Source organism: Leptonychotes weddellii, chromosome 5, assembly GCF_054177405.1.
Source record: "Leptonychotes weddellii isolate Sample4059 chromosome 5, ASM5417740v2, whole genome shotgun sequence".
In the NCBI taxonomy this organism is placed as follows: Eukaryota; Metazoa; Chordata; class Mammalia; order Carnivora; family Phocidae; genus Leptonychotes; species Leptonychotes weddellii.
Window position 1 is genome coordinate 4692576 of NC_138373.1, and position 16034 is coordinate 4708609.

The 16034-nt window shown below is 42.5% G+C and overlaps 2 protein-coding genes across 2 annotated transcripts in view; one reads left to right on the plus strand and one right to left on the minus strand.

Annotated features, from left to right (window-relative positions):
• RSPH10B (radial spoke head 10 homolog B) overlaps positions 1–11567 on the plus strand; it is a 42639-nt gene extending 31072 nt beyond the window's left edge. Inside the window, exons 15-16 of the mRNA XM_081822768.1 lie at positions 10214–10412; positions 11262–11567. Coding sequence (XP_081678894.1) covers positions 10214–10412; positions 11262–11436 — 374 coding nt within the window. The 3' untranslated portion in view covers positions 11437–11567. The remainder of the gene's footprint in view (positions 1–10213; positions 10413–11261) is intronic.
• Positions 11568–13572: 2005 nt separating this feature from the next.
• Positions 13573–16034, minus strand: part of CCZ1 (CCZ1 vacuolar protein trafficking and biogenesis associated) — a 30490-nt gene continuing 28028 nt past the window's right edge. The window contains exons 13-15 of the mRNA XM_081819302.1: positions 15428–15586; positions 15028–15155; positions 13573–13921 (exon numbers count right to left, since the gene is read on the minus strand). Coding sequence (XP_081675428.1) covers positions 13866–13921; positions 15028–15155; positions 15428–15586 — 343 coding nt within the window. The 3' untranslated portion in view covers positions 13573–13865. The remainder of the gene's footprint in view (positions 13922–15027; positions 15156–15427; positions 15587–16034) is intronic.

Genomic DNA, 16034 nt, shown 5'->3' on the forward strand with positions numbered 1-16034 from the left:
TGGCTTTGGCATCAGTGTAATGCTGACCTCGTAAAATGAATTTGGGGGTTTCCCTCCTCTTCAGTTTTGGGAAAAGTTAGAGAAGGATTTGCATTAATTTTTCAAATGTTTGATAAAGTTCAACAGTGAAACTATCTGGTCTTGGGCTTTTCTCTGCTGGGAGATTTTTGGTTACTAATTCAACCTTACTAGTAATTGGTCTGTTCAGATTTTCTATTTCTTCTTGTTTCAGTCTTGGTAGGTTGTACGTTCCTAAGAATTTCTCCATTTTTTCTAGGTTATCCAGTTTGTTGGTGTTTTATTGTTCCTAGTAGCCTCTTATGACCTTTATATTTCTGTGGTATTAATCATAATGTTTGTTTTAGTTTATAATGTTGTTGATTTGGTTTTTTTCCTTGGTTAGTCTAGCTAAAGGTATCAATATTTTTTTCAAAGGATCTTAGTTTTGTTAATATTTTCTATTTTCCTGTTCTCTATTTTGTGTATTTCTGCTCTAATCTTTATTTCCATCCTTCTGCAATTTTTGGATCTAGTTTCTTTTTCTAGTTCCCTAAGGCAGAGTTAAGTTAGTTTATTTGAATTCTTTCTTGTTTCTTAATGTAGATGTCTATTGCTATGTACTTCTTAGAACCACTTTTGCTGCAACCTGTAAGCTTTGGTATATTGTGTTTTGATTTTCATTTGTATCAAGATACTTTTATTTTTTTATTATGTTCAATTAGCCAACATATAGTATGTCATTAGTTTTTGATGTACTGTTCAACGATTCATTAGTTGCATATAACACCCAGTGCTCATCACAACACGTGCCCTCCTTAATGCCCATCACCCAGTTACCCTGTCCCCTCACCCCCCCTTCGGTAACCCTCAGTTTGTTTCTTGATACTTTTAAACTTCCCCCTTTAATCTTTGATCCGTTGGTTGTTCAGGAGAGTGTTAATTTCCACGTGTTTGTGAATTTTCCAGTTTTCCTCCTGTTACTGATTTCTAGTTTTATACCATTGTGGTCAGAGAAGATACTATCAGATTTCAATCTTGAATTTGCTAAGACTTGCTTTGTAGTCTAACACATGGTCTATGCTAGAAAATGTTCCACGTGTGCTTGAGAAGAATGGTCAGAATGTTCTGTATATGTCTGTTAGGTCCCTTTGTTCTATAGCATTGATCAAATCTACTGTTTCCTTAATGATTATCTGTCTGGATGACCTATCCATTGTTGAGAGTGGGGTATTAAAGTCTCCAACTATTATTATATTGCTTATTTCTCCTTTTTGCTCTGTTTTTGCTTTATTTATTTAGGTACCCTGAAGCTGGCTGCATAAATATAAATGTATCTTCTTGATGGACTGACTTCTTTATCATTATATAATGATCTTGTCTCTTTTTACCATTTTTAGTTTAAAGTCTGTGCTGTCTGGGGATGCCTGGGTGGCTCAGTCAGTTAAGCATCTGCCTTCGGCTCAGGTCATGATCTCAGGGTCCTGGGCTCGAGTCCCAGATCAGGCTCCTTGCTCAGCGGGGCGTCTGCTTCTCCCTCTCACTCTGCCCTTCCCCCACCCACTCACTCTCTCAAATAAAATCTTAAAAAAAAGTATGTGTTGTCTGATATTAGTTACCCCTGCCTTTTTTAAAATTACCATTTGCTTGAAATATCTTTTCCACTCCTTCACTCTCAGTCTGTGTCTTTAAGGTTAAGTGAGTTCTCATAGGCAGCTTATTGTTGGATCTTGTCTTTTTATCCATTCAGCTATTCTATGCCTTTGACTGGAGAATTCAATCTTAATTTACACTTAAATTATTGATAGGTAAGGACTTAACTACTGCTCTTTTTTAAATCGTTTTCTGATTGTTTTGTAGAGCTACTGTTCCTTTTTATCCTGCTGTGTTTTTTCATGTTTTGATGCCTTTGGTATCAGTATGCTCTTTTAAAAATCATATTCTTTCATGCTATTACTACAGATTTTTTCCCCTTGTAGTTACCATAAGGATTATATAAAATGTCTTAGAATTGTAACACCCTATTTTAAGCTGATAAGTTCATTAGAATTCTTAAATTTTACATTTCTCCCCCTCAAGTTTTAGGTTACTGATGTTACCCTTTACACATTTTTTTATATTCTGTAACTAATAACAGATTATTATAATTAGTTATTTTTATTATGTTTTTAAACTTTTGAATGAGAGATATAAGTGAATTATGCACCATTATATTACAGAATTTATGTATTTACTATTACCAGTGAGTTTTACACTACCTTCTTATGTTTTTATGATGTTAATTAGTATCCTTTAACTTCTACTTAAAGCACTCTTAAGTATTTCCTGTAAGGCAGGTTTAGTGGTGATGAACTCCTTCTTTTGTTTTTTCAGAAAAGTACCTCTTCTCCTTCATTTCTGAAGGACAACTTTGCTGGGTAGAATTCTTGGTTGACAGTTTTTTCTTTCAATATTTGAATAGTTCATTTCATTCTCTCTTGGCCTAAAAAGTTTCTGTTGAAAAACCAGTCAGTAGTCATATAGGGGGGTTCCCTTATATGTAACTTCTCTCTTCTCTGTTACTTTCAAAATTCTGTGACTTTTGAGGATTATAATGTGCTTCAATGTAGCCCCCCCCCCCCTTTGGGTTCAACCTATTTGGGGTCTTTACGGCTTCATGGATCTGGATGTCCTTTGCTCTCCTTAGGTTTGGGAAGTTTTCAGCCATTACTTATTGCTTTAAATATACTTTCTATCTCTTTTTCTCCTCCTGGAATTTCTATAATGGGAATATCGTTTCTTTTGATTGTGTTCCATAAGTCCTGTAGGCCTTCCTCACCTTTTTTTTTTTTTATTTTTGCTCCTCTGACTGGGTAATGTCAAATGCCCTGTCTTCTGGGTCTCTGATTCTTTCTTCTGCATAATCCAGTCTGCTTTTAAAGCTTACTATTGAATTCTTTGGTTTGTTCATTGTATTTTTCAGCTCTAGGATTTGTTTTTGGGTTTTTTGATGGCTTCTTTGTTGAACTTCTTGTTTTGTTCTTGCAGGGTTTTCCTAATTTTGTGTAGTTGTGTATTCTTGTAGTTCACTAAACTTCTTCAAGAGGATTGTTCTGAATTCTTCAACAGTTCATAGATCTCCATTTTTTTTTTTTTTAAAGGTTTTATTTATTTGAGAGAGAGAGAGAGAGAGAGGGAGAAACAGCATGAGAGGGGATAGGGTCAGAGGGAGAAGCAGACTCCCCGCCGAGCCGGGAGCCCGATGCGGGACTCGATCCAGGGACTCCAGGATCATGACCTGAGCCGAAGGCAGTCGCTTAACCAACTGAGCCACCCAGGCGCCCTAGATCTCCATTTCTTTAGGGTCACCTATTACAGCTTTATTAGTTTCCTTTGGTGGTGTCATGTTTACTTGGTTTTCATGATCCTTGATTCCTTGCTTTGGTATCTATGCATTTGAGCAAGTGGTATCCTCTTTCAGATTTTACAGGTTTGCATTAGCAGAGACAGTTGCTCACCCATCAGCTCAGTTTGGGTTTCTGGATGTGTCTGGTGGTACTTTCTTGGGCAGGTAGTGCTTGTTGTTAGGTCTGTTTTGTGGCAAGGCTACTGCCTGAGCTCTGAGGTTGGAGGAGGAAGGGTGCTGCTGGCTGAGAGCAGTTTTAGGTAGGATTGATGGCTTGGTTCCCTGCCCAAGTGCGGCTACAGGATAGGCTTCATGGTTGCCTGGGTATTCTTGTCAGGTTGAGTAGTATACTCAGCTGTAGATGAGGCTACGAATTAGCTTCCCTACTCTGGCAGGGCAGCAGGACAGGGCCCATGGCCTGCATGGCTTGTTCGGGTACCTGAATCAGGCAAGTGTGTGAAATGAACTCCCTGGCCACAGACAGGTTACTGGTTTTGCTCTGCAGACAGGGAAAGTCCTAGGCTATCCTCTCTGTTCAAGTGCAGGGCTGTTGGGTGGGCTAAAGACTGTATCCAGCAATGAGGTGGGGTGGAGGTGGTGGGGGGGAAGTACCGTTATGAATTAGTTTCCTTGGCTGCGTGGAGAGGGAAAACTGCTCCAAGGCTGATAATGCTCTTTGGGGTCTTGACTCAAGCCAACCCATGCTCCCACAGTCCCTGGCTAAACAGGGCCACTGGCTTTACTCTGTAGGCTATCAGCTCTGCCTACCAGACTGCTGAAATGTTGCAGGGCTATACAGCTTTGCAGATGTTCTGGCCAGGCTTTCTGGTTGAGCAGTGGAACCCTCCATACATGGAACTGGCTGCCATACTTTCTGCTTAAGTGGTGATGGATTATGCAGCTTCCAGGTGTTCTTGCCTTTCTGCTCAGATGCCATAAGCCAGGCTATGACTCAGCTCTCCTGTCTGGGCAGTGGGCACCAACCAGGCTCCAGGGCTGGCACAGCTCTTCATTTGAGGCCATTAATCAGGCTGACCTGTACCCTGTGGAGTTTCCTGGTCAGATTTCACCGCCAACTTGGTTCTGTAGGTGAGCAAAGATGCTGTTTGGGGGCTGCCACTTGGGTGCTGCAGGTACGAACTCAGTCTGCCAAGATCTCAGTGCTGTTGCGAGCCCCTCCCCCTTCTGTCACAATCAAATTCCCAGTGGTTGAGCCCCCACATTCCCTAGCAATTCCCATGGGGTAAGACTGGAGTGGGGGCCCCCAAGAAGTGACCCACAAAGCTGGGGAGCTGGATGTCTACCCTGGACTCTCTTTTCCCACTGGAGGAACCACAGGCTCAGGGGAAGCCTCAGTTTGGTGCTGTGGCAGCCTGGGAGTGGAGAGGGGAGTGTGGTCAGCATGTAGCCGTTCCTCTTACCCTTCCAGTGCTGTTTTGTTCTCTGTGGTGGAGGGGGTGCTTCAGCTTCACCCCTGTATTCTAGGATTCTCTCAGTGATGTCTTGTCCATGAATAGTTGTTGGTTCTTTTTTTGGAGAGGGAGTGAAGTCAGGCAATGGCCTATGTCCCCATTGTGGTGATGTCACTTCTCCTGGAGTTGACTCTCAAGAGCATGATCTTACCAAGTTGTCACAGTCTGTTAGGACAGCTGTTCCTCCAATGTGGGCCCTGCATGTCCATCTCTCAAGCCTGATACTGTTGACTATATCCTTATACAGTTGATTTGTCTCTCTCAGGAGTCTCATTCACTTTTTTAAAAATTGAAGTATAATTAACACAGTGTTAGTTTCAGGTGTACAATATAATTTAACAATCTTACACATTGCTCTGTTCATCAAGATAAGTGTATGCTTTTCTTTAAGATTTTATTTATTTATTTGAGAGAGACAGAGCACAAGTGGGGTGAGGGGCAGAGGGAGAAACAGACTCCCTGCTGAACAGGGAGCCTGACGTGGGCCTTGGTCCCAGGACCCTGGGACCATGACCTGAGCTGAAGGCAGACACTTAACTGGCTGAGCCACCCAGGTGCCCCAAGATAAATGTACTCTTGAACCCCTTTTTAATTTCACCCATCCCCCCATTCACCTCTCTGGCAATCACCAGTTCACTGTATTTAAAAGTTTGTCTTTTTTTTCTTACTTTATTCATTTGTTTCTTAAATTCCACATATGAGTGAAATCATATGGTATTTGTCTCTGACAGACTTCATTTAACATTATACACTTTAGGTCCACCCATGTTGTTGCAAATGGCAAGATCTCATTCTTTTTTATGGCTGAGTAATATTCCACTGTATGCATACATGTGTATAAATATGTACATACATATATACACACACGTGTATACATATATATACATAAACACACAGACCTTCATCCATTCATCTCTGGATAGACACCTGGGTTGCTTCCATGTTTGGCTATTGTAAATAATGCTGCAATAAACATGGGGGTGCATATATCTTTCCAAATTAGTGTTTTCATTTTCTTTGGATAAATACCCAGTAGTGGAACTCATGGATCATATGGTAATTTTAACTTTTTGAGGAGCCTCCATCCCATTTTCCACAGTGGCTGTACCAATTTGCATTCAGTGCAGCAACAGTACACATGGGTTCCTTTTCCTCCACATCCTTGCCAACACTTATTTCTTGTTTTTGACTTGAGCCATTCTGACAGATGTGATATCTCATTGTGGTTTTTATTTGCATTTCTCATAAGTGATGTTCATCTTTTTATGTGTCTGTTGGCCATCTGTATGTCTTCTTTGGACAAATGCATATTCAGGTCCTCTGCCCATTTATTAATAGGATTATTTGGGTTTGGTGATAGGGATTAATATCCAAAATATATAAAAAAACCTATCAGATATATCATATCCAAACATCTTTTCCAATTCTGTAGGTTGTCTTTTTGTCTTGTTGATGGTTTCCTTCACTGTGCAGGGGCTTTTTATTTTGATGTAGTCCCAATAGCTTAATTTTGCTTTTGTTTGCCTCAGGAGACACATCTAGAAAAATGCCACTAGGGCCAATGTCAGAAACTACTGCCTATGTTCTCTTCTAGAAGTTTTCTGGTTAGGTCTTCATTTTATTTTTGTGTATGAGGTAAGATGGTCTTTAAAGATGCTCAAGTTAAAAACAAAACCCTTATTTGGTGCCTCATATTCCTTCTAATATGACCCCTTTTCCTGCTAAAATTCTATCTGCTGCCTCCACTTCCCCAACTCCCAGGTCATTACTCAGCCCTGTCCACACTGTGGCTTCCAGCTTCATCCCTCTCCTTTGGCTGGGGTCATCCAATGCCACTGGGCTCTTCCTATTAAAAAAGGGCCAGGTGTGTTGAGTTAAAAAGTAAAATATCACACAACCATTTGGACATTAAAAGCAAAACCAATACAACAAAAAGCCCCACCAAATATGAGTTCCTCTATTCTAAATAATCCTGAGAGAAAAATAAAATTACATTTCTGAGAATACTTAGAAAAGTGAAATAATAGAAACATTCCCTATGAGACATGGTCAAAACTATAGCCTGAGAAAATGTATAGTGTTAAATGTTTTCACTATTAAACAAGAAAACATTGTAACTTCAACATTTGGCCCAAAAGGGTAGAAGGGAGGAGTAATGAAATACAAGGAGAGCAGGAGGAAGGCATTGACAAAAATATAAACTCAAATTATACATAAAACAAAAATACTAAAGTTACTAAAATTGATCATTCTGAAAGCTGGTTCTTTATGTGAGAAGATAGACACCCCCAACCTAGTGTAGTCAGGATGAGAGTTATAGAACACATACCATCTCACTTGGAAGGAAAAAATCCTCACAGACAAGATTTTTTTTTTAAGTGTAGTGAAAGGATGCTATATACATCTCTAAGCTAATACATATGAAAAATTTGAAATTATTTTCTAGGAAGATATTAATAACAAAAATAGACTCAGAAAAATACAGAAAACCTGAATAATCATGGGGGAAAAACCATCAAAAAGTTGCTCTCCTAAATTTAATTTTATGAGCAAAAAACTTAAAAGACAGTACCAATTAAGAATTGTTCTTACATGCTTATTTTTAAAACTCCAAGCATAAAAAAAAAAAGTTCATTTAACAAAATCAGTATAACCAAGACCTGAAAACGTGACGAAGATTAAAACAAACAAACAAACAAAAAAACCCTGTTTCTCCCCTGGGAAGGGGGGGGGGGGCGTTGCATAAAAACCACCTGAGCAGGGAGATCACTGCTGAATTCCCAGAGGCTAAACCATGCTAAGTTAATGAAATCTAAACAATACTAATTCAAAAGTTCCTTTTAGTCCACAGATTCTTTCTTCCGCTTGATCCATTCTGTGGTTGATGCTCTACTGCATTTTCATCTCATGCACTATATTTCTCAGCTCCACAATTTGATTTTTTGATTTCCATCTCCTTGTTATAAACTTTCGTTCGTAGGTTGTTTTCCTGATTTCATGGAATTGTGTGTGTGCTTGTAGCTCCCTGAGTGTCCTTCAAATGGCTACTTTGAATGCTCAGTCAGGTCAGTCGCAGACCTCTATACCTTTGGGGCTGGTTACCGGAAGATTACTGTGCTCTTGCCGTGGTGTCACGTTTCTTAGATGGTTTGTGTTCCTTGAAGTCTTGTGTTGCTGTCTTTGCCCCTGAAGTCTCCACTAACAAAACCTTCCTTCGGCGTTGCTAGGGATTCTGAAGCTTTCTCAGGCCACCTGAGGATACACCTGTTCAACATTTCTTGGTCCCTTTTGTGGCAGAATTCTTAAGCCCACGCACCTTCTCTCGATCCTGTGATATACCAGGCTGAGTGCTGGCAGCCTCCCTTTTGCTTTCCCAAGGTGGGTGCTAAAACTCAAGTTTGTGGTCTCTCCCTGGCCCACATGCTGTAAGGGCTCACTCCCACTAATGTTACATGGGTGAGGGGCATCAGGTGTTGTGGGGCGGCTGGTACCAATGACCTACTTTCTCTCCTTATGCATTTGCTCTTCTTGGACATTTCATATAAATGGAATTGTGTCCATTGTATCTCTCTTTCACTTGTAATTACTTTGGGATTCATTCATGCTGTAACAGGTCTTAGTATTTTGTTCCTTTGCATAGCTGAGTAGTGTTCCATTGTATGAATAAACCACATTTAATCTCTTCATCGGTTGGGATGGACAGCCGGGCTGTTTCCACTTTGGGCTATCACGAATAGTGAAAACTGGCGTCAAGGCATGGTGGACATATTTTCACTTTTCTTGGATAGATATCTAGCAGTGGAATTGTTGTGTGATATAACTAGCCAGGCTGTTTCCCTAATTAGCCATACCATTCTATCTGCCATCAGTAAAGTATGAGAAGATCTGGTCTTTCCATGTCCTGGCCAACACTTAGTGGTGTGTTTAGATTTTTTTTATTGGGTTGTCTCATTGAGTTATTTATGTAACCTGGATACAAGTCATTATTTATCTATTTGGCAGATATTTTTTCCTGGTGCATCATCTTTTATAATAATTTGTTTTGGCAAACATGGCTTGTGGGAAAACCACTATTAAATCATCTAACCTTCATACCACCTCTGTGACATGGGTCCTCCATGGTTCCCTTTTTGCAGAAGAGGAAACCAAGGCACAGATATTCACTTGTAGATCGCAGAGCTAGTAAGTGGCAGAGCTGAGCTTTGACTCTAACTTGTTTGGCTCATGTCTGTGCTCTTAACTACTGCACCCTGCTACTTCTGAAGCAGAGGCTGGGCCTGCCCGGTGACATGGTGCCCAGAGCCTGGAGGGGGGTCAACAATCCCAGTGAGTTGTTCTTCATCAGTTACTTCCATGCACAACATTCTCCCAAGGCTAGGCCTGCCACGGATTATACTGATATTCTAGAACCTAGGAACTCCTGTGGGAAGTGCCGATGAAGGCTTCCCTCAGTCTTTGTAAAATTGGGCATTGGTATCGAGGTTCTTCCTATTAGTGTTCCACTCTGTGCTCACCACAGTGGCTCCTGGGATGGGAAGGTGGACTGTTCACAGCACCTTACCTTTCCATTGTGCCCATCCCCACACTCCTCACCCAGCCCGGCCCTCACACAGCAGAGTAGCCTACGCTAGAGACAGTCTAAAAACACTTGTTGTCTTGAGAGATCTCAGAGCTTACTGGTATTACAGAACAGTCCAAAGCATTATCTTCCCAGAATCAGCTATTTAAACATATTCCACAGTGGCTATCTGTTGGCCCTAGCAGATGTGAAGCAACTCTCACCAATGAAGAGTTAGTTAAAAATCCTCTTTCATGGGGCACCTGGGTGGCTCAGACGGTTGAATGTCTGACTCCTGGTTTTGGCTCAGGTCATGATCTCAGGGTTGGGAGATCGAGTCCCACATGGAGCTCTGTGCTCAGTGCAGAGTCGGCTTGAGATTCTCTCCCTCTCCCCTTCCCCCTACTTGCACTCTCTAAATCTTTTTAAAAAATTTTCTTACATTATTTTCTTGATGAAAACTGCCTTTAAAGACAATGCATGGAAAAACCAAGGGGTTTTTTTCCCCTGTGAAACATGGAAGATGCAAATTTTCCATAGTTTTAATTTTAGAAAACCAAAATACTTATCCATTTAGAAAAAAATACCAGGAGACTCAACATGTTGACGGTCGTAGCTCTGGTCTACTGACACTTGCCTTGTTCCAGGTAGTCAGTGAAGCACTTTGTGGTTACCTTACCCCTCCCAAGGCTGGGGGGAAGCACAGCATCATCCCCTCTCACAGGGGATGAGGATGCTCAGGCATCGTGGGAAGTGGCAGAACTGGAATTGTATTCATGCTCATTTTAAACTTTCTTCCAGAGAGAAAAGAAAAATCCAAGGACGAACAAAAGGAGAAACTTGCTGTGTGGGTCACGAGTATGTATATCTTTTTCATGAATATACTGTTTCCTGCACATAAACGTGAAGAAATCCTCAAGGAGAAAATAAGGGAGGACAGGCTGCATCACGCGGCCACGGCCCACCAAAGGAAACTCGAAAACAATGAGTTGGAAGCAAGGTAACCTTACAGAACCTCTCAGCTCCTCTCCTCCATCTTTCCTTCCCATCTCTGGGGACCAAATGCTTTCATTAAAAGTATACAAATTCCTAAAGGAGGCAGCTCCTCCGAGAACCTGGAATTGCCAGAAGGATCCTGCCTGTGACCACCGGTTCTCTCAGGTGGTGAGAACATCTGGGCCCCAAAGCACGCAGAGAGGCGAGGCCCCGCAGCAGCTGAGCGGCCCCAGCGCTAGGCGACCGGGTTCAGATCCCAACCCCGCCCCTTGACAGGTGGGTGGCCCTGGGCAAGGACCACTCACCGTGCTTTGGTGTCCCCATCTGTAAGTGCAGATAATTCCCCATCAGGCTGTTGTGAGGATTTAGTGAGCTGATGCTGTAAAGTGTCTGGAACGGTGCCTGGCACATGGTGAGCACCCACTACCTGCCATTTGCCTACCTTTCTAGAACCATGGTTGAGAACTGTGCAGTCACATCTGGCCAGAGTGCTAAAGCCTGCTCTTTGCAAAGCACACGTTGAGCCTGTTGGTCTGTTGAAGAAAGCATTAAACTATACTTACGGGCAAAGACCACAAGAATATTTTAAAAGGCCACTTACTAGCTGTTAAGTTGCTACAGAGGAAAATGGTTCAAAAATCACTTTAGATACATGAAAATTTTCTTCTGGACTGTCTAGACATGGCATCACTTTATATTTCAGGCAAACTGAGGACAATTTACAGTTCTGCTTACAAAAACTACTGAAATCTAGGTATGGCCTACTAGGCATAAACATAATACAGCATAAAACTGGTTTTGAAATTGCAAAGAAAAATCAAAGGTACCTTCCTGTGTTTGCTTCTTGTGTTAGGCTGAACACCTTGAGAGAGGAAGAGGCCAGAAGACCAGACTATGATGTTGACATCACTGTGCTCAAGGAACCGGCGGACGCCCCATCCTCAAGTTTCACACTGAGCCCCCCTAAAGAGGACACGGCAGTGTCCCAATCCAGCAAGCCCGTCATAAGTAAGAAAAAGAAAAAGTAGAGGTTACTGGGTTTGGAAACGAGCCCCAAGAACAAGCAGATGTAAAAGGAGCTTACAATGGAAGCATGGTAACACATTTCCTGACCAATAAAATTGTGTCTTACTTCTTGTCATAGTGTCTTTGAAATACCACTGCCTGGGCCACTGCGTTTCATGTTTCTTATGTGGCTGAATCACAGAAATGCCTGCATTTTGAAAACGGAGCTGAATAATTTAGAAATACATATATATTGAAGGCACATGCATTTAATACCCGTGTGCTATTTTCAAAGTACAGTATTGGAGATGAAGTTTAGAATCTGATAAAACTCATCAGAAGACCGTCGGTGGTGGACAGATTTATTTAAACATTTCTTCGGGGCTCCCTGCCAGAGCCTGGACCACCTCCTATGCCCGTCACCACCCTGCATCCAAATTGTACCTGTCCTCACGGGCTGCCTTGTATCCACTCCTTCCCTGCTCCCACCAGTTCCCCAGCACCGCAAAAACTGCAGGGACAAAAGGCCAAGACGGAAAGGCTGAGGAATAGGTGTGCAGCCAGCAGTAAGTGAAACTTTAAGTCTGTGTTAGAAAATGTTATGCTAATTTGTGTTAAATTTAAGGGTAACCACCAAAAGCAAGAAAATACAATCTACAGCTTCCAAACTAGTGGAAGGAAGGAAACGATCATCCAACATGAAGCTGGGGAAAGGGAAAACGACAAAGAAAAAGGCTGGAAACCGAAATCGCCAAGGATGGTGGTAAAAGTGCCAGTACACCTCACCATTGTGAGCAGGTTCAACTGCCCTCTTCCTCCACCCAGGCCCCCAGATAATTAGACTGAGTTCAAAATCGAAATTCACTTCACTGTTACTCTTTACAAGGGAAACCTCTTAAAACCAAAGGATGAAAGTAAAACATGAAAAAAGATGTACCAGGAAAATCTAGTTGAGATAACTAGAATCGTAAGCAATATTAGAAAGAACAGAATTTAGAGGCGCCAGGGTGACTCGGGTCATGATCTCAGGGTCGTGAGATCAAGCCCGGTGTCAGAATCTGTGCTGAGCGTGGAGCCTGCTTAAGATTCTCTCTCTCTTGGGGCGCCTGGGTGGCTCAGTTGTTGGGCGTCTGCCTTCGGCTCAGGTCATGGTCCCAGGGTCCTGGGATCGAGCCCCGCGTCGGGCTCCCTGCTCGGCGGGAAGCCTGCTTCTCCCTCTCCCGCTCCCCCTGCTTGTGTTCCCTCTCTCGCTGTGTCTCTGTCAGATAAATAAATAAAATCTTTAAAAAAAAAAAAATTCTCTCTCCCTTCTGCTCCTCCACCCCCTTGCCTGTTCATTCTCTCTAAAAAAAATAAAGAACAATATAAAGCAAACAACTGAACAGGGATAAACCCAGAAATAATGATAAAAGGACCAACCCCTCAAAAGATGCATTATTCATAAACGTCTTACATCTTGGCCTTGCAAAAGCTGGCAGAATCACAGGGAGGAAACAGATCAAAAAGACAAACATTTAGTAAGGATAAGCAAGGAAACTGAAAAGTTTGAACACGCAGAAACAGGACTGCAATAGAGAATAAACACTGACTGCATTTTAGGTTGAAAAGTACAACTTCAAAGGATACATCCGAGACCATGATCTAATTGTGCTGCAATTAATAAGTCAGCAATGAATACATGATACCGAATGCCTTCTCTTGCCAGAAAGAGACACAGTCTCAGGTAACTCATGGGTGAAGAGTGATTCATGATTTCATAATGGAAAGGCTAAATTACATAAGACATGAGAACGGCAACAAAAATTCCAGCCAGGCTACATCTCAGCTGTGAGGACACCTTAAGCAGCTGTGGCCACCTGGGGGTTCTACACGACAAATGAAGAATGCTTGCCGTTTAGACCACACTGGGGCACTTCCATTCAGTCCTTTGTATTATACGTGGTCTAAAAATCACATTCGTACTCAAGAGAAAAACCAAGTCTAGCAATTACTTTGGCCAAATGCTCTGGGTTCGCTACCACAGATCTAGTGACCAGGGAAGGGACCCGAACTCCGAGAAGCTCTAGCTGCTAGAATATCCCCAAGGACGAGCCAGGGGCCCTCTGAGCGGAGTGGTCCACAAGCAAGCAACAGGTGAGAGACTCAAAGCCAAACCAGAATTTTAAAAACCTTAACAATTTATTTGTCTTATTTTCCAATAAAATATTCACATAAGGTCAAAAGAATGGAATGAAAGAGATGTAGCCGACTACCTTTAATTATTTCCACATAAATATTTAAAATCTAAAAACCCCAGCGGATCATCGGACTGAGTAGAAATTTGATTCTTCAAAGCAAGTATTGCTTTACTATTGTCATTAATTCAGTCAATAATATGACCGAGAACCTGCAGCGGTAAACAAAATGCCTGCTGAGTTGTTTTTTAAAAGATGTTTCGGCGAGTCATTACGGGTCAATCCAAGAAGAATATGTTATTGAACTGCGTTGCACAAAGTTTCTTTACCTCTTCTGCAAAAAACAAACAAACAAACAAAAAAGGCAGAAAACGGGAGTGAGAAACTGAGGTTTTCACTTAAAAGGTTATAGGATATACGTTAGCACTTTAAACTCTTCTGGAATAGAGTTGGGAATAAATGTCTGCATTTACTGACCTTTAAGCTCCGAGGCCTAGGTCAGAAATGTTCACCAATCAAGAGAAAGGACAACAAAAGCTTCGAGTGCCCCGAGACCTCAGTGCTGTGCCACACAGTGCTCCTCGGGGCCGGGGGAGGCGCAAGCGCCTGACACGCCCATGGGCTGGGGCACTGGAGTGCAACTTCTGAAACGCTGACAATCGGGTACAACCCTCCAGGAACCCTAGCTGCCACCTGGGCCGCGGTTCAAGTGCTCCCCCGGGGGCGGCACCATCATGACTCCGTTCCCCCTGCGCTGGGTGCATTCACTGCTGTTTCTAATGCACACGACTCTCGCTACAAGTACTAGTAAGAGAAAAATGTACTGCGTCCTAGCAGATTTGTGCAGAAAACAAAACCACACACCTAACTTTTCTCCTACGTAGAGCACTGCCCCACCGTCCTGCTCAAGCGGAGCAGCAGGAGAGCCCGAGGCGGTGAAGGGGACACCACCCTCTCCAGCACAAGCAGCTGTCAGGATCAGCCGAGGCGATCCTTGGAACCACAGTGCGCTCGGGACCAGACAACTGGAAGGCGGGCGGGAGGTCCCGCGCTACCGGTCTGCTCAGCCACGGACAGAGGGCTGTAACCCGTGCAGTGAACCTGACAGCTCTGCCTCGGGATGTCTCTTTATCACCGGGAATAAAAGTGGACATTTTTATACACGGTGAATAAAGCCACGGGATTTTTTTTTCCTTTTAGCATTACAGAAAATTTTCCTTCAGCCACTGCCAGGTCTCCTGTAACACAGGGAAGTTTTTCATGTACTTTTTCAAGGCACTGTGCTACAGAAGAACACAGAATGGATCAAACCATGGTTTCCTTTAAGCAACAGGCATCTGCTCAACATCCCCACAGTCGTGACTCACTCTCTAGCAGGTTTCCCCCGGCACACTGAATGGACAGCACTCAAGTTCTGCTCAAGTACCAAAGCCTATTTACCATTGACTTCAATCAGGTTTGCGTTTTTTTGATTCAGAATAACATACAGCTCCCGCTGGTCAGACTTCTTCCCGACAACCCAGTAATCGCTCATTGCCTTCACAATGACTTCTTCGTCCTCATCCACTCTGCAAGACACGAGTTCCAAAATGCAACAGTTTGTTATAGGGTTAGCTACAGCGTGAAAGACACACACATTCTAAGACCAGAAACTGGAAACCAGTCACTTGAAAAGTGTGGGGAGTCACGTGCAAGTGACCAGTGACTTCGGGGCCTCCTGATCTCCTTGGAAGGGTGGCCCTCTGAGGCGGCTCGGGGCCACTCCTTTGAAGAGGATTCCTTCAATGCCTCTTCTCTCCTTAGAAAGGGAACACCTAAGTTGAGAAGTTGTTAGAATTACCTAGTAAAATCACTGTTGATGTCACCCAGAATCTTCATTAAATCCGGATGCACGGATGTAAGTGACACACTAGGTGTTTTCCTCATGTGAATTGTACTTTTCTCAGCTAAATTCATATGGTTGAAGTAGATAAACTTAAACTGGGGTTCTTTTTCAGACCTGTGAAAACATGTCATTAAAATGGTAACATTCTCGAAGAATAATTATCCAAACAATAGCACTACATTGTTAAAACCTTAAATCCATGTGGCTAAGGCCTTGTATTTTCGATCGCTGGGCCTTCAAATCAAGAATCTCAGTTAAGATGTAATAGGCTCTTTGTTCACTAGTAACTTACTTGATAACCGTGAAGCAATCGATATGATGAATTTTCCAGATAGGTGAAGTTTATCTTTTTTTGAAAAACCAGTATTATAACCATTTTTGTGATGATTTTCTCCATAATAGTGCTTTAGAAATGGCAATCACTTGACTAGTCTCCGCGTTTCGAATTTTTTAAAAAAGTGCAAACTACACACAGGCCACCTGTCTCCTAGCAGAGGCGTCAGCAAACAATTAGAGGCCCTGGGGCCAACCGTGGCCTTTTTCCTAAACGCTTTAGCGGCAC